Genomic DNA, 27238 nt, shown 5'->3' with positions numbered 1-27238 from the left:
TAGTTACTCATTGACCTATATAGTCTTTTTTCTCCTATGCTTTTTTTGTCACATACTCAGTGTTTCTAACAAATATTTATACCCAACTGGCATGCCGACAAGGTTTTTATCTAATGTGTTTATCCTACAACAAAGCATAGCTATTAAAAGAATCTCCTCCAATCCCACCTTTATCCACTAGTTAGTCCCTTGTGATAGGATTGTCAATTCTCCGTTTTCACGTGACTCCAGGTAAATCAATATCTAATCCAGATGTAGCCAGATTAAGTGGTATGGGGCAAAGAAAAAAGGATATATTACAAACGATTTAAGCCTGGATGACTGGAAGAATGGTGTATCCCTGAAAATGAGTTAATGGGACATGTGGTTTTCAGATCAAGATGACACATCTGTCGTTGAATACTTTGGATTATAGATGCCTGGAGACAGGCTGAGCTAAAGATGAATATTTCAAAGACATCTGCATAGGAGTGATATTTGAAAAGATGAGAGTAGATTCATTTTTCAAGAGGTGATAGGTAAAAGTCTAGAACCCAGAGGCCAAGAATAATGTGTCTATATTGGAAATGTCTCTGGCATGTGAGCATGTGATCTTCTGAGAATTAGAAGTTAGTCCTGGCATCCCTGGGTGGCGCAGCGGTTTGGCGCCTGCCTTTGGCCCAGGGCGCGATCCTGGAGACCCGGGATCGAATCCTACGTTGGGCTCCCGGTGCATGGAGCCCGCTTCTCCCTCTGCCTGTGTCTCTGCCTCTCTCTCTCTCTCTGTGTGTGTGACTATCATAAATAAATAAAAATTTTTTTAAAAAAATTATTTAAAAAAAAAAAGAAGTTAGTCCTAACAAATGTACATGAAAAATTGATGTAAGACAACCACACTGGTTTGAATCACAAGTATAAAGAAGAGTCCTGATTTTCCTGTTATCACTTCCCTAAACCCAAGAATGCTGCTGTGCCTGAGGTGACCTTAATTCCACTAATATCGCCATTAGCACTACTACTGCCTTTACCATAACAACAGAGTCTTAGTGGCAATAGTGATCACCTGGAGGCAGTGACTGAGTGTGAGCTTCAATAACCAGGCTTAGGAGAACAGCCAGGTGAGTTCTGTAGCATGAAGCCACTTGGAGATGTGGAGAGGTTGAATGGTGACTAGAGCTGGTAAAGGCTGAGGCCTTCAGCGGCCAGTTGGAGCTGAGAAAGTGGAAAATTGGAAGAACAGAGGCACATAAAAGAAACAGAAAATACTGCTTTTAAGGCCTATCTTTTCTAAAATTCTGAATGAGCAGTGGTTAAAAAGCAAGTTTCTATAATCATATCCGTCCTACAGTGAATAGGAGTGTCTTACCAATTCTTTGCTTTTTACTTTTGTCCTACTTGACCATTTTAGACTTTGATCAAAGGAAACAAAAGACTGGAAACAACTCAAATGTACATTAGTTGGGACCTAATTGAATAAACTCTGCAGTTGTAGAAAAGGCAAGGCACAGGAAAGTGTGACAGTATGCTAACATTTATCTAACAGGATGGCAAGAGGGAGTAGGAAAGCTTCCCTTCATAAATATATCCTGGGCAATAAGTGGAGAAGGAATAACAAATAAGCACCATTTTGCTATCTTTAATGAAATAAAGAACTTAGACAATCACAAGTGACAAACCATAAAAAACTACTAAAGCCTATGTATTCCAACATCACGTGTGAAGTATTTATTCCCAAAACATCAAACCACTCAAGCCTCTAGATCTTATTATGAATTTACAGGAACTACAGGAGACAGAAGAACATGTTAAATCACACAGAGAGATGCTGTTCAAGAAAATAAAAAAACTGTATAGGACATATAACCCTAGTTTCTTCAACATAGAGTATAAGGAATTTTTTAGAAATGAGATACATTAGTACAAAGTGTAGGTCTTTTTTGATCCCAATCCAAACAAAATAGCTATGGAACACATTTATGAATAATTGGCAAAATTTTAAGACTAAATAGTGATAGTATTAAGGAATTGCTATTTTTAATGTGGAATAATACTGTGGTTATTCTTTTAAAAAATTCCTTTCAATATATGCTGAAATATTTATGGATTAAATGCTGTGATTCTGGAATTTGCTTCAAAAAATTAGTGCCATGTTGGGGTGAAGATTAGAGCATAGCTAAAACCATGGTCGGCCATGGGTGGTCAAAGCTGGGTATCAGGTGAGTGAGAGTTTGCTCTAAGTTATTCTCCCTACTATGGTGTATGTTTTACTTTTCTCTAGTTTAAAAAGAAAATAAAGAGGGGAGGGTAATTATTGTCTCCCTAAATGTTTGCCAAGGATTTTGTCTCCTCTGTCTCCCCTTTCTCCTCTATTCTCAGGGCAGGAATTGGGCATGTTTACAAAGTAGGGTGGAGCTGTTGTGAAAGACACTTCCAATCACCTTTCAGCCACTTAGCAGGTAGAATGAAGTCAGAGGACTCCAAGCTTCAAATACTGTCTGCTTCATTCCCTCGCTCCATAAGCCTTGTCAACACGCATTTCCAGTTACATGCATTTCCAGTTACAATTGAATTTAGGGACTGTCTCCAAATAAAATTTCCATAAACTTCCAAACTAAATAGCTCCAGACTTGAGCCTTGTATCTATTAGCTGTTTATGACCCCTCCCCCCGCAAAAAAGTTGAGTTTTTATTTGCTTTCTTTTCTGATTTTCACTGTGACTTCTCCAGTTGCTAAGAAAGAGAATAGATTTAACACAAAGATAACTTTGACTTTAACCCATGCTGGAATCATCATTCAAAAGAATAGCTTTAATTTTTCCTATAGATTTCCATAATCCTTTCCAAAGAAATTGGTGGCCCCTAATTCAACTTTATCGTATTTTGGATAATATCTGTGGCCTGGAAATCAGTTTTACAGCTCAGAATGTTATCTGGACCCCTGATGAGCAGCATGGTCTAAGAAAATGGCAGCTACAAACAGCTGGTCCTCCTGCAGCATGCTGAGCACTATTTTTTGGAAGCAGAGCTGGAGCAGAGGAGGCAGTTGCACCACTGGGATAAGTTCCAGAGTGGCACTTTCTCAGCAGAACATATAGAGGTAATATGCTCTAAATGTTGCCAAGACAGCATTTGAGAGGAAGCAACATATACGCAACAAAAGTTTACTTCTACATAGAGAAGGATAAAAGCCATCCTCTCTTCTCATTTCCTCCACCCACCAACAATAGCCTGCCTTAAATCACCTGTACTTCCAGCCCCCCAAGAATCTTCACCTCCTGCCCCCCAAAAAAACTAGAGTTTCCATGTCATCACAGTATGCCCACACACAGTTGATTTGGTACAGAAAAATGATCTGTCTCAGTTTGGCCCCATCTTCGTACCCTTCCCCTCAGCCACAGTGATTGAACCAGGCTCCCCCGACACTTTCCACAAGAGTTTTCGTTACTAGAACTGAGAAAATGAGGACTTTGTCCTGGCTGAGGCTGTAAGGTATAAAACGTGTTTGCCATGTTGTCTTCAATGTGGGAAAAACCATTCTGTAGTTAGAATGAAACTAAACCAAGTACAGAGAGAAGCAGAGATCAAAATTATGGAGAGAGAATCCTAATAGCATTCCAGTCCCTGGTTCCAGTTGGTGTGCTGAGCCCAGCCTCACTCTTGTCCCTAGGTTCTGTTAGGTTCAGTAAATATCCTTATAATAAATTCCTCCTTTTGATTCAAATTAGGTTTCTGTCCCTAGCAGTTGAGCCCTAACATACAGCAGATGTCACAGCTGATTGCACATATTTGCAGACAGAAGAGAAGCTGAGGCCAGAATTCAGTCCACCTTGCTTAGAGGCATTCACAAATGTAGTGTGAAAACTACTCAGGAGTCTCCTTTGATTAAAGCTAGCCTGGTCACATTTGTTATGGCAATTAAAGAATACACAGCCTTAAAGTCTTTTCAGGACTTGTGTTTCTTCTTAAAGAAAATAAATCAGAAGTGTTCATTAAAAGATTGATATAAAAATTTAATAATTCTGAGGTTAACCTAAAACTTAGCCTAATCTTCCATGGGAACATTTGTGTATGTGTGTGTGGGTTTTAAATTCCACAAATATTACTAAAATGAGCAGTCGGCAGAAAGATGTTTTAAAATATTTTGTTTCAGCATGTAAAATCTCGTTTTATTACAGAATTCTTTTGTTAAAGGCACAGCTATGCTGGGTTGCTGCCAGAGTGATGAGATTTTAAAAGCTCAGTTAATTTTAAAAGATTTGCAAATGCTGGGCTTCAGAACTACTGATGGTGGAATGTACTTCACACTTTTTTTTTTTTTCCTAAGATTTTACTTATTTGAGAGAGAGCACAGGAACAGAGGGAGAGGGAGAAGCAGACCCCCGCTGAGCAGGGATCATGACCTGAGCCAAAGGCCGACACTTAAACTGACTGAGTCACCCAGGTACCCCTTATTTTTGTTAAAGAGTTTTTATTTATTTATTTTGAGAGAGAGAGCAAAAGGGAGGGGAGAGAGTGGAGCAAGCAGTCTCCACACCAAGCACTGAGCCCCATGACCCTGAGATCAAGACCTGAGCCAAAATCAGGAGTCAGCTGCTCAACCCACAGAGCCACCCACGTGCCCCTTTAGTATAGTGCTTAAACTCACATCTCATCTTGTGAACACTTACACTGCATTTGCAATTGAGTTTGCACATGCGTGTGTACGTGTGTGTGCATGTGTGTATAGTCAGTTGTCTATATTAATATGTGTGTATGTATATGTTTATTTTAAAGAGAACAGAGTTGGGGGAGAGAAGAGGGAGGACTTGTAAAATAATTCAGAATTTCCTTTGGCTTTTGTATTCTTCAGTGTAAATATGGAATGAGTACAAAAGATATCTTGAACACACTGTAGGAAAGGTGATATGGGTGTATTTCCAGTTACATACCAGCGTGGTAAAATGGAGGTGCTCATTGTCAAGATCTATCCTTTCTAGTGATTAAGTCTCCAAATGAAAACATACACCCATAAGAAGAAAGTCTTTACATTTCAGTTATCTTTACCTTACAACATTATAGAGTGCTTTTATGTGGATATTTATCATTTATAGTAGAAAATGCAATGATTAAGATTACAAAATAGTTTCCATTTTATCATAATCCCTTTGTGTTCAATTGACTCATCTCTGTGAAAAAAAAAAATTCCATTCGTTACAAATGTTTACTGGTTTCTTTCCAATGATACATTTTTTGATGGTTAGAAAGCTGAGGAAAGGGGGATCCCTGGGTGGCTCAGCGGTTTAGTGCCTGCCTTTGGCCCAGGGCGCGATCCTGGAGTCCCGGGATCAAGTCCTGCCTTGGGCTCCCGGCATGGAGCCTGCTTCTCCCTCTGCCTGTGTCTCTGCCTCTCTCTCTCTCTCTCTCTCTGTCTATCATGAATAAATCAATCAATAAGAAAGAAAGAAAGAAAGAAAGAAAGAAAGAAAGAAAGAAAGAAAGAAAGAAAGAAAGAAAAGCAAGCAAGCTGAGGAAAACATGCCTAGTATAAAATGATGAAATAGAAGTATGGATACAGTCTTGAAATTTATTAAATACACATACTCAAATTCATTCAATTTTATGTCTTTAGATTTGAAGAACTAGGTGAATACCATGTGCTTTAAAAATTCACCATGAGCTCTTTAAATGTACCAACTGCTGCATTTCTAATTGCCAAACCAATCCCACTAAGGGATAATTTAAGGGACCATTTAAATTAAATTTTTTGAAGCATGATTTCTTTATTACCAATAAGTAGTTTTATCTACCCTCTTTTCCCACAACCCTTCCCATATCAGTCCATTGCTCTAATGGCCTTTCTCATAGTTTTTAGTTTAGTCTTTACAAGTAGACATTTTTCAGTCTTCCTTTAGGAGACTTTTTGGCTCTTTCATTGCTGAACTTGATATAAGCCTTATTCTTTCATAAGCATTTTTGCAAAGGAGTTTGGGTAATGGTAGTTAAGTAGGAATGGTTAGGTTTCAGTGTCCATTAAGGAATGGACTTAATGGTCAGGAGAAAGAAATAGATGAATGTTTTGGTTAAAGCCTTCATAAAAAGAATTATCTTTATTCCCCACCTTGACCTGGACTTTGAGTAACTAATGAAAATGATTGCCTTATGAGGCTTTGACAGGTATTTGTAACCTCTTCTAAGTTATATCACATACATATATTTTAATTGTCAAAAAATAAGAACTGTATCTTACTACTAGCTTTCAAATCAGTAACATCAAAGATTTTCCTTTTTTTTTTCTTTTTAATGGACACGCAACTAATAGAGTTCAAAGTGTGTCTCACTCCGTATAAGACAATAGGCAGATAAGAAAACAACCCTGCAAGTTTCTAAATACCCAGTGTGTAATGTTATTACCAAATATCAAAACTTACATTAGGTATTTAAATCTGAAAATTCATTTATGGGTTAGGTAAAATTACTATAGTATTTGTAAATTCTAATCTTATCTTGGGTACTTGGGTATTTCATTCCTCAACTAGTGTGCTAAATTTGCAGTCTTAGTGTATTACCTTAGCTTTTTCTTAATAAATGAAATAGGATATTGGTTTTTAGGTTTCTCTTCTTGTCAATAAAGACCGAAGTTAGTTACACCTAGGGGCAGCTATTGAATGTTTATAAGGTACAAGAGGAAGGTCTAAGAAAGTGATGAACTCCATATTGTAACTCCTGTACTCTTCAATTGTGATCATTCTAGACAAATTACATTCTGGAAAGGGGAGGATAGATATTACTATGAAGCGCTCATAGGATTTAAGATTTGAAATATAGTTACCATAGAACAGTGGTTCTTAAGCCTTTTAGGGTAATGGTTTCTTTTTAGAATACGATGAACGCTTTGAACAATCTCTCTAAGAAAAAAAAATGCATAAAAGTTTTCATAGGTTTCAGTATATTCCTAGACCCTTTTGGATATCCAAGAACCCTATGTTAAATATCTTTATTATATGGCCAATAAGCACACAAAACTGGTGATATTTTTACCTAAAATATGATATACTTAAGTACGAGATCAGTAATTGTATTGTCTTTTCACTCCCTGTCATGTGCTGATGGTATACTTAGTTTTTGCTCACCAGGACCTATCTTTAAATGCCCCTCAGGTAGCTACAAATTGTCGTTATTTTTTTTTTTTTCTGTTTAACACAGCCATTAACATGATACCGTATTCTTTAAAATGATTTTAGAGATGCCATGCAAGAATGCTGATCGGCTACACCAGAGCTGCTCAGAGAATGGACAAAGAGAAAGGAGTTCATTATAGGTTAAGACTCAGTATAGGGTGGGTGAAATGGGTGAAGGTGGTCAAAAGGTACAAACTTCCAGTTAAGAAATAAATTTGTCCTGGAGATGTAAGGTACAATATAGTGACTATAGTTAATAATAGCATATTGTATATTTGAAAATCACTAGGAGCATAGATCTTCAAAATCCTCATCACAAGGAAAAAAATGTGGGACTGTGTAGTGATGATAGATGTTATATTGTGATCATTTCACAATATATACATATATTGAATCATTATGTTGTACACATGAAATGAATATAATGCTGTATGTCAGGTATAGCTAAAAATAAATAAATAAATAAAGACTGGCTATAAAGAGGGAAAAGATTCTAACTCCCAAATACTCCACTTTGTGAATATTCAAAGATCCCAAGCTAGACAAAAATCCAAAAAAGGCCACCCAGGGTATCTGAGAGGCTACAGAGTTTCAAAGGAGGCATTTTTATGTTTGTGTTGGTGGGGCAACATGTGGGGGCTAGCAGTGAAGATGGCTGGCAGGTAAGGGACCACAGGGTGTGGTTTAACACTGCTGTCTACACCCTCCCCACCCCCATGCCAGCCACCATCTCCCTATCTCTGGCAACACTGGAGGGAGAATCCAACCCTCCAGACTTAGAGGGAAATCCTACAGCAAGCTGACCCTTTGCTGGATATCGTCTCCCAAAAACATTCCCTGCCCTGCTCTTCTTGGGACCTCTTTGCCTGGGACCAACCTCAAGCTCTCCCATACCTGGATGCTTTTACCCAATTCTGGTGCTTCTTCCAGCTTTCTGGCTATAGCTTGGTCAGCAGCCTTACAAGATTCATAAATACATACCTCAACTTATAATGACCCATTGCTCTCAAGACATTTTTACTTTTTTTTAGTCCATAGTAGGCAATTATTTGGCTGCAGTTGTCACAGCAGGACTGTGTGTGTGTGTGTGTGTGTGTGTGTGTGTGTGTGTGTGTGTGTGTGTGTTTAAGGCAAAAACTAATTTATATCACTGTTCAGAGATTACTTCAGCAGGAGGTCCCAAGGGAGGGACAGGTCAAGGGACATGCTAACCTGGTACATTTGAGGAGTAGAACAAATACTAAAGAGCCTTTGTGGGACTTCTAGTCTAGTGAGGGAGAGAGACATTTACCACAAATAACTCTGTATCTTTGCTGACAATTGTAATATGATAGAACAGTACAAGTTGCTGCCAGACCATAAAACAGGTGATTCTAAAGCAATCAGGCCTGGGGAATTAGTGAAGTTGCCTTCAGGGATGCCTACCAATGGAAACATTTACCAAGAACCTTAAAGAGTAAATAGATTAGCCAGTACTTTGCACACCTTGTTCCATGAAAGCATTTTGTTTTCTTCCCTACTAGATTCCCCTGGGTACCTTGTACCTGGTACCTTCTAGGTGGTCAATAAAAACTTCTTGAATAGAGGAATGACTAGGGGTTCCCAATGTGTTTGCCCTGTCATCCCTCTCCTTACCTACCCCGTGGTTCCTGCTTTCTCCATTCCCGTACCAGTTGGTATGTTCTTTTCAAAACTAAAAATACTCTTTTTTTTTTAAATCTTGTATGGTTCAGTTGTTAGAAACATTTAAAGTTCCCCTAAGTGCAGATGGTTGTAGAAACAATAAGAATGAAAACTCCAGATCTTTCCTGCCCCAAAGCCCTGTGGAACGATGGATTCCTTTGTAAATTTTTAAGAAGTAAACACTAGTGTGGTGTTCTCCATGCAGATAATAATGAAATGTTGCACACTTGATGTACATCTACTTCAGGTATGTATTTTAGAGACCTCAGAATAACTTTAAAACCGTAAAATTAAGCCACCAAGGGGTTTTTCCACCTTCTTTAATGTCATTAGGCTTTAATGTGTTTTTACAGAAATTCTTAATTTCTTTTGACTTGCTACTATGTATGGCATTCTAAACAGTGTAACCCTAACAGAATCCCAGCCAGATTGATCATCATCAAGCGTATTTCGCAGACAATCCAAGGGAATCTAGCCCAAGGACAATAGTTAGGTAATTCCTTAAAATGTGAGATCACCCCCACCCCCACCCCCATCATTTTGTTTTCTTCACTACTAGATTCCCCTGGGTACCTTCCAGGTGGTCAATAAAAACTTCTTGAATAGAGGGGCAGCCCGGGTGGCTCAGCGGTTTAGCGCCTGCCTTTCAGCCCGGGACCTGACCCTGGAGCCTCGGGATCGAGTCCCACCTCGGGTCCCTGCATGGAGCCTGCTTCTCCCTCTCCCTCTGCCTGTGTCTCTGCCCCTTTTTCTCACCGTGTCTCTCATGAATGAATAAATAGAATCTTTTAAAAAAAGAAAGAAACACTACTTTCAGACAGTAGGGAAACGTGTTTAAAAGAAAAAAAAAAACAAATCTTCTTGAATAGAGGAAGGACTAGGGGTTCCCAGTGTGTTCGGCTCTCGCCCCTCTCCTTCCCTCTCCTTCCCTCTCCTTCCCTCCCGCGTGGTCCCTGCTGTCTCCATTCCCATACCAGTTGGTTTGTGCTTTTCAGAGCTAAAAATACACGGTGGTGAAGTGCCGCGGTGCGGGCCGCCCGCGCCTCCGGGCCTCGGCTCCAGCCCCTGCGCGGCCACCCTGCAGCCCGCCTCCCGAGCGCCCCAGGGCCCGCCGCGCGCTGGGCTCCCAGTCCCCGGGCGGCTGCAGCCCCGTTGCGCAACAGGCCCCAGGCGCTCCACGCAGAGGACGCCTTGAACAAAGCCCCTCTCCTGAAAATGCCCGAGGCCTTAAAAGCGCTGCAGCCCATTCCTTTTGGTGGATTCTTTAAAGCTACTTAGCACGCTCGGAACACAAGCCGAAAAGCCCATGTAGGCCTCGCGGAAGGCGCGCTTTCTTCCCCAGCAGCCGGGCGGCGGCGGCCGGTGCGTGGGCTCCGTGCAGACCCCGCAGACCCCGCTCGGTGGGGGCGCCCAGCCCCGCCGCTCCTCCTGCGGACGGACCGACGGCTGCCGCCTGGCCTGCCCGGTGCCCCGCCAGGAGCCCGCGAGACCAGGTGCAGGCGTCCGGCCACCCCAGATCATCTCAGCGAGGGGGGTGGGGACCCGGGACCGCTGCCTTAGGATCTCAGCCTGCCTGTGGGGAGTGAGCCTCTGTGGGGAGTGAGCCCCGGAGTGCCACTGGGGCAGCAAGCTTCTTTCCCAACCTTACATGCCGCCTGTGGGTCTGTGTTCCAGATGTCCTGCTCCTAATCTGGTTACAGTCAAAAGAAGGGCACATACTATCCAGGCCTTACTGGAAATGGAAGCAACTATACCTAAATTAATACATGAAAAAAATAAATAAAAAGAAATTAATATGTGGGTTCCTAATCTGTCAGTGCCCCAGAAAAGAAGATGGTGCTACTGCTAAACTGGAAAAAAACAAAGGCAGAGTTAGAGCACAGGAGGATGAATACCCAAAGAAGTGCCCAACACTTTCAGGTTTTCCTTCCTACTGATTAGTTTTGGTGAAGTCTTTGCCTTGACTATTTATCACATCATTATTTTTTAAAATTCCTACTGCCTACTTAGAAACCATGTGGGTTTTAATTTTTGCAATCCGCCTGTTTCTCTTTTACTAAGCTGAGCCACCTGTTTAAACTCCTCTTGTCTGGTGGATTGGGGGAAAGAACCGTAGGCTATGTGTAAGAGGTTCATTTTTTTTTTTTTCCACAGTGAAGTAAGACATTGTTCTTATTCTTCATGGCATTCAGAATTCTGCACAATTGCCTCTTTTGCCCTTTTGCATTTAAAAGTGAGGTAATTAGATTTCCCAAGGTTCAATGGTCAAGAGCCTTCTCATCCTGGGAAGTTGCTTCCCCACACCCCCCCCACCACCACCAAGTGGAGTTGTCTCAGTAATCCAGTTATTGCTGTATTGTTGCTGTAAAGGCACTACTTATTCAGAGGGCAAGCATAGCATGAAAATTCATATTTATATGTCCTCTTTTACTGCTGAGTTACTTTTTTTCCTGCATTGAAAACAATTACTATTTTCCTCAGTTTTGAAGATTTCTAAACATTTTCATTAAAAATCTTTTCCTACCTTTGAGGAACTCGTTTCAAATATGCCTAAATCTTTCATATAGGAGTTCCTGCTTATTTTATGTTGTTTTTCAGATACTCTGATAGCTCTGTTATTATTGCAGAATAAATGGAGAGAATTTGTGACATGTTGGTACCAAATAAATGGGTTTCATCGCCACTGAATGTGTCTTAGTTTATCTCTGACAGTGAAATCTTAGGCCCACTCTGCTAGTCTTTTGTCTCATTTTCTCAAACAAATAATATTGTCACTTTTGCAGCAAGGCATACATATATCTTAAAAGTTTGGGTATTGATTTTTTAGTCAAAACTGAAAAAGAACACAGACTACAGACACTCAGTTTTACAGAGCCAGCCAAAACGGTGTTGCTTTTCTAGCCTAATGGCGAAAGCAACCTTACTGGTAGTTGACTGATAATTCATTTAAATGATCCGCCCTATGGGGAAAGAGGAGGACATGGTGAACGGATTAGGGGAAAGCTTCCAAGAGTCTTTTTGCCAAAGATGTTAAGGCATTCAAGTGCCAAGAGGTTTCTTTCTAAACAGGTTGGTTTAACATTCCAGACAGTCTGTGTTTCAGTCATCTATCCTACACATCTTCTCATGAGGTTCTTCTGTGGTCTCATGGGAGAAATTCAACTGAATTCCCCCATCGCTCAACAGTCCCAGACCACATGTGGTTTTGAATGTGATGCTAGTAGAGTGATGAGTTGTGTGGGCCCTGGATACACCATAGAGAGGTCACACATATACATACACACACTTACCTCATTAGGTTGTCTCACAAACCTTAGAGATAAGATGGTAATGAGAAAGGCCCTACTTTAAATTGAAAGGCCATTAAAGCAGATTACCATTGCCATTAAATTGGTAATGAGAAAGGCCCTTCTCAGTTTCTATAGTACACAATCCTCAATAGAGAGAACTTGGCAAATTTATCTAAAAAGCCCTCACCTTTTCAAAGTTTAATAACAGAAAAGAAAATCCCTCAGCAGTTCATGGATGCCACGGTAGTTTCATCAAATGGGACAACAGATCACTGTTTGTACTTTTTTTTTTTTTTTTGTCCCCAAGCTTCCATTTCAGTCCTCTAACCTGATATGTATTACTACATTATCAGTAAATTTTCAGGGCTATTTCTCAGTGACAGTGCAGTTTTCCCCATGACAACCCAGCAAAAAAGTTCCTGTCCACATGTAACAAATGTTGATGCCTGAGGAAGCAACCCTCAAAATAATACTGGCATACTTGTATTCTTGATAACATTTCTAATTTATATTACTTCGAAGGAAAGAACTAGGTTCAAAGTAGGCCCCAGACTGAAATATTGCTTCAGATAACATACATCATAGAGTTAAACAATGTTTGTTACTGATGTCACCATCCCAGAAACTTAAGTATAACTGACAAAAGTGTAGGCTATATGAAGCATAAGTAAAAATATTATAGGATATGGACCAAATATGAAAAACATGCACATAATGTGCACTTTTTGGAAACTCGTTTATAGTTTAAGGAACTATTTGGTTCGATTCTACAAATATGCATTGACCATTTGCATCTCCAGAGCACAGGTGTGTGCTGTGGTTGCTGCCCTTTGGCCATATTAGACAGACTGGTCCTTCCCCAGTCTCTTTTTTCTGCCTTCCCCTCTTTTCTCTACTCTGGAATAGGAGAGAGCCAAAGAAAAAAAGGATATGCCGTAGGCAAAAGCCATATTGTGCCCTGATTAAATTGTTTGGTATGGTTAATACCTCCCAGAGTGTGTGCTGAAGATCCTCGAAAAATAGCCACCTATTTTTAGGTGTTCTGCCAAAACCAGGGCAGTAGGAGAGGTCTGTGGGAACCCCAGGGTTGAAGACAATTAAGCAGATTACCATTGCCAGCCTTCGCAAAAATCTTTAAAACTCTACTGTGCAGTGTGGGCAGCAGAGTCTGTGCACTGTTACCTAAAATTTATTTGCCCATGAAATACTTCTTCCTCTGAAAAGATATTAATATGTCAAGGGCGATGCTGGCATGGGCCCTGAGAGCAAGCAGGAAAGCTGCACTTTTCTTGGGAAGTATGAGTGACCCCAGAGCAAATAGAAACCAGCCATGAAATGAACCTCCTAAGAATACTTCCATTATCAGGCCTATCTTCTTATTTGGGTTAGGAGAGAAGATCCAGTAATCCAATTAATGATTTTTCCTTTTGGGATTTCTAAGAAGCCCTTTCATGAGGAAAAAATAAAAACAAAGGAACCTTTAGGAATTATTCTCTGTCAGCTGCTTACGCATCAGCTGCTTGTGAATCGGGGTTAGAGCTTTAGAGAGGACTGTCATGGACTAGGCTTCACTGTCAGTAGGGCCTGCATGACTTCTGAAAACTATCATTGTTCTTTTTAGTGACATTTTGATGACAGAACCACTCTTCTCTCTTTCTTTTTTTAATTCCCCATCCTGGCTCCTGAGGCTAAATCAATACCATCTCTGGTCTCTCCCTCCCCACCTGGCTGTTTCTTTGCTCACTTTATCCCTCCTGCCCAGCATGCCCTCTTCTGTCCTGTATACATACCGAAATTCTGTCCTTCCCTCTGTGGTTCATGAAGCAGTAATTTCTCTCTTGCTCTCCATACCAAAGCACTTTCCTGTTAGCCATGCTTTGCAGTACCTCTAACACCATGTCACACGTGGCTGTCAGTTGATGTCCACTCCCCCCACACACACTGGCTGGGGAACACCAGACGACAGATAACCCTGTCTTGAACATCTCTGGATCCTCTCCTTAGCCTCCTCCAGCGGTTGTACAGAGTAGCTATTCAGTGGGTGCTGACTGACGGTTAGTGATTTGTAGCGTCCTACTTCTCTCACCTCCTGGTTGCGCATTGCTAAAGCAAATATGATGGGAAAATAGCGGCACAAAGTATTGCCTAATGGACCGGTTCTTCATGGCATCCCTTAAAAATAATATGAAACAGGAAAACATTTATTGGGGCAAGTGTTGAATTCAGACAGTCCTGCTGCTGCTCCGGAAGTGGAAACGACTATTGTCCTTCTTCTGTGCAGAGGAAGACACCTCCATACGAGGTGCTTGAAAGCATCAGTATTCAGTGTTCTCCTGGTCATTGTCTCTCAAAGATTCTAAGGGTCATCTCTGTCGAACTCAAACATTTCTCAGTGCTCTCGTCAAAACCCTGTCCAAGTTTCCTATACCTCACAATTTTGTAGTTCTCCAAATTAGGTGGAATTGTTCATTAAGGGTCAGGCCAGCACTAACTATAGTAGGGCAATTACTCTTGAATGTTAACATATGCCAGAGGCTCTAAGTTACAAATGTCTAGCTTTCAAGTGGCTGTTACTGCTCTGACTGCATCTCACCACCAGTGCCCCCTCTGGCACTGCCCTGAAAGCTACCACAGAAAGGCAAAAATTAATGTATAGCTTCGGAAAATCTGTAGACAAAAGATGTGAAGGAAAGAAAGTTGATGCGCAAAGAGGAATTGCGCAAGGTTGCTGACCCCAAGGACAGCCTTCAGGACCTCAGTGACCTGTCACTCCCTACTACCTACGTTTCTCTATCCTGCCTTATTAGGCTGCCTGAGATTCCAGGAACTAGAGGTGTATAACCATTTCTTCTCCCAGTTTGATTACTGTGTATTGAGAGAGGAAGCCCATAAGACTGTTGGTCACTTTCTCAGATGTACCAGCAGTATGAGCTACTCACCCTCTGGCCATGTGAACCAATTCCAAGAATTTGGAAAGGGTCCAGGCAGCCTTGCAGTCACCTCCCCTTTCCTCAACCTAACCTCCCCACACCCCCCACCATCACCTTACACGTGCTTATCTGACCACTATTAGTGGGACCACTGCATTGTACAAAATTTGGGGGGGAGGGGGCAGTGTTCACAAAGCAATTAATTAGCACAGTCATTAGTAATTATCTAGCATGTGTGGTAGATACTAAGTAAATGTTTCTAGCCATTGTGTGCTAGGTCTGGTGTTCTCGGAGATAAGTCTCAGTTATGAAGGGCATTGGCCCAGGGCTGGTGACTTCTCTACTCCACTTAGCCTGGGGAAGGATCCACATAAGGCAAACATTCCCTATACTATCTCAGAGGAAGAGCTAAAAGTCCACCAGCCAGCAGGAAAAAACTCAGTCCTTTTTGCCTCTTCAGTGATTCTTCTTCAAACTTCTCAGCCTTGCAACCATTGCTTCAAATTCTTGCAGATAACAGGGGCGCCTGGGTGACTCAGTGGGTTAAGCATCTGCCTTCAGCTCACATCATGATCCCTGATCTCGATGGAGCCCCAGGTGTCGGGCTCCCTGCTCAGTGGGGAGTCTGCTTCTCCCTCTGCCTCTCCCCCACTTGTGTGGGCTCTCCCTCTATCTCTCTCTCTCTCAAATAACTAGATAAAATCTTTTTTTAAAAAAATTCTTTCAGATGACAGAAGTGCTGCTCAGATGGAGGAAAGGAGAGGGTTGAGGCTTGGTCCCTTTACCTCCCTTCGTGGAGGTCCTCAAGCTCCCTTTGGAACAGAGTGGAACCATTGGATAGCCAGCTTACCGTTCTGGGCATTTCATGTGCTTTTACTATGCTTATTAATTATTACATCCTGTTTTCAAAATAACTCTTTTTACACCAGAATACGTGATAAAGTCGTTTTCACAAATCCCTGAAAGTTTTGTTCTTTCCTTCCCCAAGTTGGTAACCACTCTTTTTGGAAAAGCATTAACATGCGTAACTACTGTAGTCAACTTCAGTGCTCATTAATGAAGCCCAGAACTAATAGCTACATTGTCGTAATTTGACAAAGCCATCTAAATCTATGCATGTTTTTTGAAAGCTCCCTAAACATGCTGCTAAATCCCCTAAAAAGCTACTAAACTGCTTTGGCAGCCATTAGCCCAGCATAAGCAGAGGAACTCTTTTCAGTAAGTGAACAAACAGAGAAAATATGCTGAATGGCCGGACAAATGTGTTTCAGCTGGCCCTTTCATTTACCGATATAAAGGTGCAGTCAGTATCAATCACTGTTTTCCCTGTTGCCCTGAAAATCACAATATCTCTTTTCATCCCACAAGCTCTTTTCACCACAGTAATGTGTCTTTAGAATGACACTGGCATCAGCCTGCTTCCGCTGTCTGAAGTCCAGAGAGCTTAAAAACACATTTCAGGATTCAAGACTTGAACCTTCCTCCCCTTCCGTTTTCCTACCGCCCACTCTGTCTCCCCACCCCACCCCCCTACAGCCACTGCACCCCCCCCCCCAGATTCTTCTCAACTCTTCCAGCTTTCCTCACTGAGTAAACAAAATTCACTTCTCTGTTCTAATGCAGCTCTCCAAAGTAAGCGGAGAAAACCTCTATCTGCTATTCCCAAGATTTAAGAACTCATTCAAGAGATGCACCTAAAGAAATGCTTTTACAAGTCGGTAATACATCAAAGGTTGAGAGGAATGTGGAAATCCTCGGCCGTGACAAGGTGTGCGATGAGCAGGACCTCACTGTATATCAGAGTAGCTCCTTCCTCTGCCCTCACCCCCTTACCACTCAGTTCTTACCTGTCCCCACCGCACAAACACACTCCTCTTTTGTCGTCTCCTATTAGAAGAATGTGCCTGCACGTGTGCTCCGCCTTTCCAGTTGTGAGCTTCCTGAGAACAAATGCCGTATCTTATATATCTTTCTGCTGCTCCTGATTCTGAATACTTAATACAGTGTTTTGGAATGAAGGTGATTACTTTTTATCCTTTTTTTTTTTTTAAAGACTGTATTCATTTATTCATTAGAGACACAATGAGAGAGAGAGAGGCAGAGACACAGGCAGAGGGAGAAGCAGGCTCCATGCAGGGAGCCCGACATGGGACTCGATCCCAGGACTCCAAGATCACACCCTGGGCCAAAGGCAGGCGCCAAACTGCTGAGCCACCCAGGGATCCCCACTTTTTATCCTTTTGAAAGCTGAACCGGAATAACCGTGGAGATGGATGTTAGCAGAGTGCTTATAGTTGTAGAGAAGTTGCCACAGATGAATATTTGAAATATCACATTTCTAAAAAAAAGCCAGCATTCATTGTTTTTTCTCTCCCTTGTTTGGTATGTTTGTTTTTATTTGTTTGTTTTGCCTCAGATTATAGCTGTCTGTAGAGAGGCAGCCCTTCTGGCCCTAGAAGAAGACATTCAAGCCAACTCCATCACGAGAAGACATTTCACTCGAGCCTTGAGCACTGTGACACCCAGAATTTCTAAATCACTCAGACGTTTCTATGAAGAGTATCAAGAAAAGAGCGGGCTACATACACTCTGAGAAAGAATACCTATTCAGGATGCTAAAATGCTTTCTGAAGAAAATTTGTTTCTTTTTTTAAAAATTCTGTCTTGAGAGTGTCCAAAAAAAAAAAAATCCTTCAGAAGCAAAAGGTCTGAAATATGTTGACTGGAACTGAGAGGCTTCAGTGTTTAAAGACATTTTAAATCATATGGATACAATGAAAATATCCATGAAAATCTTTGAACATGAGTTTAAATCAGTTTTATCTGGAAATGTGTGCTGAGTTTTAAAAAGCAAACTTTAGCTTTTTCATTTTTGACCTAGTTTATTCATCCCATGAAATGCTTTCCTTACTCCAGAATCTGTTTCACTGCATTCCTAAATGCACAGCCTGTAAGCATCAGTTTTATACATTTATAAAAAATGCATGTGTATTATTAGTCCTCATAGTGAGAAATATTTATGGATCTTTATTTTTAAAGGCCAGCCAGGTTTATATGGCATTGTTTCCAGATATGTATTTATTCTCATTATAATTCACACCTATATTTTTGCTTTGGCCTTCTTAATCTATACTTATGGCAGTAAAAAAAAGAATTAAGAGTTATTTCAGGTAATGCTCTTTGCAAATTTAAAAAATTGGAAATATAATCCCAGTCCAGGCCTAGAGCAGTAGACTTGCTTAATTTTGTTTCATAAAATATTATAAATAAATTGTATGTTCATGTTTTCCTTTGCACATGTTTTCAGGTTACCAATAAACTCTCGGTTCAAAGATAAACCAAATTGTACTCTTAATAATGTCTTATGCTGTATTCAAAATATGTATACTTGTGCTCTTAATTATTTATCTTTAGGATTTCTTGACACTTTAATATTCCATAAATATCTTTGAAAAACTCTCAGAAATTGATTCTCTGACTTCCAGTTGAGAAGGTGGCAGTGGAAGGAATGTGCACTGAGACATGCTCACTGTAGATCTTTGAAAATTTCCAGAAAGACAAGTCAGGCGAGAAATACCTGATTATCACAATAATGGGACTATACAGTTTTGTGGTGGTAGATATTCTGAAGTCACGTCTCAGATATCCTTTGACTATCAAAAAAAGATTTGCAAGGCATTTTTTTCCCAGACTACATTGGTTTATGAGTATATACATAAAACCACTCAGGGGACAGAGAGTATTACCACTACTTAGAGCTCTGCTGTCAAATATAATAGACACTAGTCACATATGGCTATTTAAGTTTAAATTTTAATGAGTTAAAATTAAATAATATTAAACATTTAGTTCACCAGACATGTTAGCTACATTTCAAGTGATCAGTAGCCACATGTGACAAGTGTCTGGCCATGTGGACAGAATAGGTTGTGGAACGTTTTCTGCTGATTTAGAATATAAGGCTTACATAATGAAATAAATAGGACCTCAAAATTACTCATATGCTTCCCATTTTCCCTTTAGTTATTAGAGGACCATACCTTCTTCCCTCTAAGTGCTAAGGGCACAGAAAATAAGAGAAAAACCTTATCCCCAAACGCGTGAACAGAAAAACATTTAAATTCTCACTGCCAATAAAATAACAACCAGAACAGTAAGCTTGAACTGACACAGGCTTTCAGGCTGGAGGCTGGGTGGTGGGGAGGAAGGGGGCAAACTCAATCAGGAGGAGTTCGGATGTTAATGACCACTCAGACCCTTCGACCCACATGACATAGAAGTTCTAACTGAGCCTCATATATCATGCCCAGATCATTTAAAAGATCAGCACCTTCGGTGTAAGGCCAAATTAAAGAATTCCTCCTGCTGACCGGAGAGATCATAAGGAGCCTTTCTTGACTTGGCCTGTGCTGTGGTTTGAAAAGAAAAGAACAAAAAAAAAAATGTTTCAAAAAAAGAAAAGAAAAGAGCCAGCTCCTCTGAGAATTCTATGAGCTTACCTTACCTCTGGGTTTGAATTCACACCACCTTTCTGATACAGAAGCTTGAAACCTGAAAATTAACATGAAAATATGGATCCACACTAGAAATATCCTTGGGATGACTAGCAGTTCCAATAGTTGGAGAAATATATCCTCACCCAGGCCACAGACGATTCCAATGATTCCAGCAGCTAAAACCCTGCTCACAGAGTTTATAATCCCAAAGGATGTGGAGCAGTGGAGCTTCACACTCTGTTGCTAGAGCATAAATTTCAGCTACTTCAGAAAGCAACTAGCATATCTTGTTATGTTGAAGACCCTATAATCTCAGAGTTGTCGGTGTGTATCTCAGAGCAAGTTGTTTTCAATGAGGTAATGTTTAAGAAAATCATAGCACCATTATTTGTAAATAGTAAGAAACTGGAAACAACCTACCCATGAGAGAATGGATTTCTATAGGATACTCATACACATACAGTGCAATACTTATGGCAACAAAAAAGTAATTAGAGCTAAGGGAAAACATGAATTTCAAAAACGAACATTTCAGAAGAATACTTATGCCATTTAGAGTTTAGGGCATGCAAGATAATTATGTTGTTTATGGGAACACGTGTAGTAGAAAAAGCATCAAATACTGGGGAGAATTTTCTCAGGGGAGAAAAGTTGAAATGTCATATCTTAAACGGGGTGGGTGATGCAAATGCAGGTGTTGATTGTAATACAGTCTACATGTTTTTATGCCTAAGTATTTCATAATAATGTTTAGATCAGCCTTAAACTGACAAGTTATGTGCAAAGGGCAAAATGCATCTCTAGCCCTATTCCGCATTCTAACCAGCATCACAGTCCTATCATTCCATCCAATTCCTGGACCTCCGATGCAATGCACAATACCTACCACTGCCTGTGTGTCTGAAAATCAGAAGTACCACTAGTATGGGAAAAAAAAAATGCAAGAAGGCTAAATAAATAAATAAATAAATAAATAAATAAATAAATAAATATCAGGCTTTCGGGACCCAGGAAATGAGAGAAATTTGTTGGTGAGAGTTAGTGGTTAGGTGATACAGGTCTTTTGGCGGGGGTGGGAGAAATTAAATCTGGAGTCAGACATCTGTTTCCATGGCACTGGGATCGTGCAAGGGGCAGGAAGCTAAGAATTTAAAAAGATTTTAGAGCATTACATCTTTAATCTATTACAAACCAACTATTTTTATATCTTTAGATACTAATTATTACCATAAAAAGGCAAATGATCTTTCTTTATTTGTAATTTGTGCCCTTTTTATAACAATATTGGTTAAATCTGAGTCATAGAAAAGAACAGGTCAGGTGTCAATAATAACAATGTACCACAGCTTCATCTGCATGAGGACTTTACGTCTGATTCCTGAGTCCCATGTGTATGGATTTAAAATACTGTGTGATCCTATTATTTGGGTTTGTTTGTGATTGAATTACACAGTATAGTTCATGGAAAATTTAAGTTCAGCAAGAAGAGAAAATGTCCAGCTTCCCGTCTTAAGAAAACAATTTGCTTTATTGGCATCTGGTCAAATGTTTGTCGTTGGTCCAGATTCTCTTCAGGGTTTCAGGATACTCACATTGACACTTTTTTTTTTTTTCCCAGTGCTCCAAGAGGTTTTAGTTTGAATAGTGAAATTAGTGTTTCTGTCTAACAACAAAATTTAGAAGAATGGCTTCCAACTTTTTACTCTTATGACCAAGAAAGTGTATTTATAAGGTTAACTCTGACTTCTGCCCTCCCTTGCTTGAAAAATGTTTAGTTCTAAGTTATTTCTAATGTATAAGACAGGTTTTTAAAATAATGTATGGGTTTTCCACTTTGGAAAAATAAGTACTGAATTTATAGAAAAACCAAACTTGAATGTATGTTTAATTTATCTTAATCAAGAGACGGCTACAGAAAAGTTGCTATAAAGAGAGAATGAAGTTATTTCCCTGGCCTGTTGTTACTTAAATTTCTGAATGTTAGAGTTCGTTTTGTCATGTTTCCCTGAGTCCTTCCATTAAACCTGAGCACACACCAAAGCACCCTTTGAAATTATATATGGGTTGAATTAGCCGTATTTTTTCAAGTATAGTCCACATAGAAATTCTAATGCTCCAAATTGATTTGCTTTCCTTCCTTCAGTTTTCATTTTAACAGTTGTGTGCATGGTTAGGCTTTTTACCTAATGTCTATGTCAGATATATCCCAGTAGCCTATATCTTTCAGGATTCACTTTTGGGGAAAAGAATTCATGCTAGCAGATCTCGGCAAAAGAGATATTACAAGGTTTTAAATAGGTTATGAAATTACTGGGAAATTTGTAGACTCCTCTTTCAAGACCTAGTGGTAAACATTTCTGAAAAGATGGTTAAGATGATGCACTTAACACACAACACACAACAAAACCAAAGGAAATGAAAAGAAAGAAAAATAGAGTTCATCTATGCTGAAATCAGGGAACAGATAAACCCCAGGTAAAGTATTTCAAAGGTTATGCATCAAGTACAACATATTGTGAACCAACTTAAAAAGTTGGTTGATTCCATGAACTCCAGGAAGTTCAACACATCCTCTGCTTCAGAGCACATACTATGTGATAGGAAATAATTGGTTTTAAGACACCATCAATTGTAAGACTATTAACTTAAAAACATCCTTTTTGGGGAAAAAAATACTGTGATTTTAATATTAATGATATTACATCCTGATTTCAAAAACGTCAAACTGTGAAAAATATTTGGGATGCCCATGTGGCTCAATCAGTTAAGCATCCAACTTTTGGTTTCAGCTCAGGTTATGATCTCAGGGCCCAGGGACCAAATGTAGGATCGAATGAGGGTTCTCTCTCTCTTTCCCTCTCCTTCTGTCCCTACCCCCATTCACACACGCTCTCTCAAATAAATAAATGTCTTTTTTTAAAAAAATGTGAAATATAGTCATACTAAAATCAGTTGAATACAGTTAAGTGAGATGGGAAATGACATGTAATAATGTGTTGATATATTTGTCATAAACCCACAGCAATTTAAATACTAATTGTGCCAACATAATCATAAACAATAATAAAAATTTTGACAGGTAAAAGGAGTGCCAAGGACATGGAGCACAGATTATCTGGGACCAAGAATATTCACAGATTAATATATCCCAGAGGGAAATAGCAACAGGGGAACTATTCCAAAAATCTGGGGGGAAAGGTTGGCAGTGGGGAAAAAACAAAGCACTGAAAGATAAAACTAGAGTACATTAGGAGGGACATTTTCTGAGGAAAAAGGAAAAGTTTAGAATACAACTGCTTCGAAATCTCAAAAATGTAAAAATATAGGCAATATGATTTCGGATATAATAAAACATTTGAATATGATGCAAAAAAAAACAGAGCCAATGAGATTTATTTATAATTTATTCCCCAAATATACTCCCACAGGTACAAAATGGCATATTATTTACCATTTAATGGTGAAGTATTCATTATAGACTTATTTGTTATAATAGAAAAATATTAGAACAATTCAAGTATCTATCAATAGAGTTTATTTAAATAAATTATAGTATATCCATACAATGGAACATTATAGAGCTGTAAAATAAAAAGAAGCTCTTTGTAAATTGACCTAATAATTATCTCCAAGATACAGAGAATCTAAATAACTTATAGCAGATAAATATGCTTAAACTCTGCAAACAGAGAATGCATAATATTTTATTCTCGCATTATATAATCTATATAAATTACATAATAGTGTGTATACATACACACAAAATATTTGCAAATACAGAAATGGTGCAGAATATGCCCTCTAATCACCATGTAATAAAACTAAAACTGAGAAGAGATGCCTGGGTGGCTCAGCTGGTTAAGCATCTTCCTTTGGCTCAGGTCATGATCCCAGGGTCCTGGGATCAAGCCCCTGAATCGGTCTCCCTGCTCAGTGGGGAATCTGCTTCTCCTCACTCTGCCCCTCCCCCTGCTCCTGCTCTTTCTGTCTCTCAAATAAATAAATAGAATATTTAAAACAACAACAACAACAACAACGAGGTGTCTGGGTGGCTCAGTCGGTTAAGTGTCTGCCTTTGGCTCAGGTCATGATCTCAGGATCCTGACACCGGGACGTGCCCAGGGCTGGAGCGGAGCCCCATGTCCACCCTCCTGCTGCTGCTCTTGGCCTCGGGAGAGGCGGGGGCCCAGGGCCACGGGGCTGCCCCTCCTGGGCCTTGTCTCTGTTGATTCTTTTGTCAATGTTGCACAGTTTTTACTCCCTCCCCTTTTTGTAATGGGCTGGGTTTTAAATTATAAATTTTAGCTGCCTCTGGGTGGAAAAATAATTTTTAATAAACACATTACCTCTTCACAAAAACAAAAACAAAAAAAAAACCCTGTGTTGGGCTCCCTGCACAGTGACGAATCTGCTTCTCCCTCTTTCTCTCCCTCTGTGATTTCTATCTCTCAAATAAATAAATAGGGATCCCTGGGTGGCGCAGCGGTTTGCAGCCTGCCTTTGGCCCAGGGCGCGATCCTGGAGACCCAGAATCGAATCCCACATCAGGCTCCCGGTGCATGGAGCCTGCTTCTCCCTCTGCCTGTGTCTCTGCCTCTCTCTCTCTGACTATCATAAATAAATTTTAAAAAATTTTAAAAAATAAATAAATAAATAAAATCTTCTTTTTTAAAGGCAACTAAAACTGAGACATGTAGAAATAACAAAAACCCAACTATTTGAAAGTTCAGAATTCATCTTGAAATGATTCCTTAATCAAAGAGGAAATCAAAATAGTAGAATATCTGGAAAATAATGAAAATACTATATATCAAAATCTATGGAATTCAATTAACACTACACAGAAAATAATTTATAGACCTAAACACTTTCATTAGTAGAATAAGATTAACCTAATTAAGAAATCTCAAAAAGTTATCATAAATAACTTCAAAAGTAACCTTAGGAAAATATAAAGGTAAAAGCTGAAATTAACAAAAAACAACAGAAATGATTGATCTAATAGCCTATTCTTTGAAGAACAAAATTCAAAACAAATTAATCTTTTTGTGGTAGACAGAATGATCCCCCCACACACAAATATACACACAGACATCCACATTCTAGTCCCCAGAGACTGTGAATAATATAATATGTAAACTTTAATGCCAAAAAAGACTTTACAGATATGATTAAGTTAAACATCTCGAGATGAGAGTACCCCGGATTTTCTGTATAGGCCCAACATAATCCTAAAGTCCCTCATAAGGAGGAAAAGAAGGAGACAAGAGAATCAGGATCAGAGACGGAGAGGTCAGAGAGAGAAATCTGAAGGTGCTACGCTGCTGGCTTTGAAGATGGAAGAAGGGACCACAAGCCAGGGAATGCAGGCAGCCTCTGGAAGCTAGAAAAAACAAGGAAAAGGATTCTCCGCAAGCCTCCAGAACAGCCCCACCAATACCTTGATTTTAGTCCCATTTCATAGACTTATTGCAGACTTCTCACCTGCAGAACTGTTACAGAATAAGTTTGTGTTGTTTTAAGCCACTGTGATAATATATTACAGCAGCAAGAATAAACTAATATGCTTTTCGGCTTGCTTTTTGAAAGATAACAAGGCCACAAATACATAAAATTGAGGGGAAAAAATCATATTTATGAATGAAATAAAAAATCAAGAAGTCGGTATAATCGTGCCAATGAATGTGAAAACCCTGGTGAAATTGTTGATTTTCATATAGCTACCTCTCAAAAATCCTTTTTTTTTCCTCTTAAAAATTCTTAAGCTCAGATGGTTTTATAGGCTAAAATTAATTCAAGTCTCCAATCCAATCATTGTTAGGCTATTGAAACTATTTCTGAGCATAAAGAAAAAGTTCTCCCAATTCCTGCTCTGATTAACCTAGTGCCAACCCCCTTTCACCAGCTACATATCTGTAAAAGAAGTACCTTTAAAAAATTACTACTCAAAAGCAAATAATCTAGCACATTAATAGATCAAAATAGAAAACTGCATTCAGTATGGAATCAACATTCATTTCTTTTTTTTTTTTTTTTTTTAAGGCAAAGGTAACATTAACATGCTCAAAATAGTAATACTAAACCAATGGCCCGGAACATGATTAAATATCAGAAACTAGGGCAATCGTTTATCATTGTTCTTTGAGTGCTAGTGCATGAAGTCATACAAGGGAAGAAGGTAAAAACCCCAAGACAAACTGAGGGGTTGTTATGTAACTAGTATAGTCTCAGACTTCACTGGCTCTTACAACAAAACAAAGGCACATTTCCTTTCACACCCAGTTTATGTCTTTAAGTTTTCATTCCCCTCTAACCAAAAGTTCACTCTACTGGTTTTACTCCTTCAAATACTGACTGGGATTCCACTGATGAATACTTCAGTGTTTGTCAAGTACATATTGCCAGTAGCTTAACACGATCTTTGCTGCCCTCCTCTATCCCACAATCTTCCCTATGTAAGCTACTCCTCACTCCTGGGCCTCAGGTGCTAGCTCTTATCAAGCCTCTCCATGTCACCAGCAATCCCCTATCACTCTGTCCTGACTTTGGGCAAGGACCTCGCCTCAATGTCCCCAGTGCATAGGCTAAGGCCAGACCATGGATTTTTACAAATCTACTACTAACAAGGAAAAGCTATAGGGACATCTGGGTGGCTTAGTGGTTGAGCTTCTGCCTTTGGCTCAGGTCATGATCCTGGGGTCCCGGGATTAAGTCCCTCATTGGGCTCCCTGCAGGAAGCCTACTTCTCCCTCCATCTATGTCTCTTCCTCTCTCTGTGTGTTTCTCATGGATAAAAAAAATAAAATCTTAAAAAAAAAAGAACAATTACAATGATGAAAAGAAAACATTTTAATTTCATATTGGATATCAGTGTTCCTAATGTCTATATGCATATTCCTCCATGGGCATGTGCTCAATCTTGCTCTATCTCTTCCTACCACCCTGTTCAAAGACCAGCCTATCACATACTAAGTGTCCACAGAGGAGGGGACAGAGGTAAGGTGCTGGACATAGGATCCATGCCAATGGCCAATGATTTAATCAATTGTGCCATGTAGCAATGGGTTAGTCAACATACGGAGATTTGGGGAGGGTGGCTCAGAGAGCGTGGAAGCTCCGTGCCCTTTCCCCACATCTTGCCCTATGCATCTTTTCCATCTGGCTGATCCTGAGTTTTATCTTTTATAATAGACCAGAGATTTAGTGAGTAAAATGTTTCTCTGAGTTCTGTGAGCCGCTGTAGCAAATTCATCAACCCAAAAGAGTGGGTCATGGGAACCTCTGATTTATGGACAGTCATAAGCACAAGTAACAAACTGGATTGATGATTGTCATCTGAAGGTGGGTGGGTGGGGGATATTGTGGTGGCTGTAGGGGGAAGTAGTCTTAAAGGACTAAGCTCTTACTGTGTGGGAGCTGACTCTCCATTACCAGGTAGTCCTGGAATTGAATTGGATGGAGTTAATAGCTCAATGATTGGAAGAAAACCCCCCACATCAGAATTGATGTCAGAATCATATTTGTTTTTTTCTAAACTTCTGAAAAGGAGTGTCAAAAAAATTTATGCCACACTAACTATGTGGCCGCAATAATTATTACTGATGCTGATCTTCATATAGTAATGATATATACTATTTTATTATAGGAAAGTATTTTGTTTCCTGAATTTTATTAGTTGTTCAAAAATTGTCTTTAAAATGCACA

The 27238-nt window shown here is 39.7% G+C and overlaps 1 protein-coding gene across 8 annotated transcripts in view; it reads left to right on the top strand.

Moving 5' to 3' along the window:
- AFG2A (AFG2 AAA ATPase homolog A) overlaps window positions 1-27238 on the top strand; it is a 530081-nt gene that overhangs the window by 309022 nt on the left and 193821 nt on the right. For 4 of the 8 annotated variants that reach the window (XR_012000936.1, XM_026016788.2, XM_072755293.1 and 1 more), the window contains one exon: window positions 17455-18376. The exons of 2 other annotated variants lie outside the window; for them this stretch is intronic. Coding sequence is in view for 4 of the 6 variants with exons in the window: in XM_026016788.2 (XP_025872573.2) it covers window positions 17455-17631 (177 nt within the window). In the remaining 2 variants the exon portion in view is untranslated. Of the gene's footprint in view, window positions 1-16661; window positions 17058-17454; window positions 18377-27238 lie in introns of those variants that run through there. 2 more of the 8 variants (XR_012000934.1, XM_026016789.2) reach the window with 2 other exon arrangements.

The sequence above is a fragment of the Vulpes vulpes genome, chromosome 4 (assembly GCF_048418805.1).
Source record: "Vulpes vulpes isolate BD-2025 chromosome 4, VulVul3, whole genome shotgun sequence".
Taxonomy (NCBI): Eukaryota; Metazoa; Chordata; class Mammalia; order Carnivora; family Canidae; genus Vulpes; species Vulpes vulpes.
This window is presented reverse-complemented; position numbering and strand designations above follow the sequence as displayed.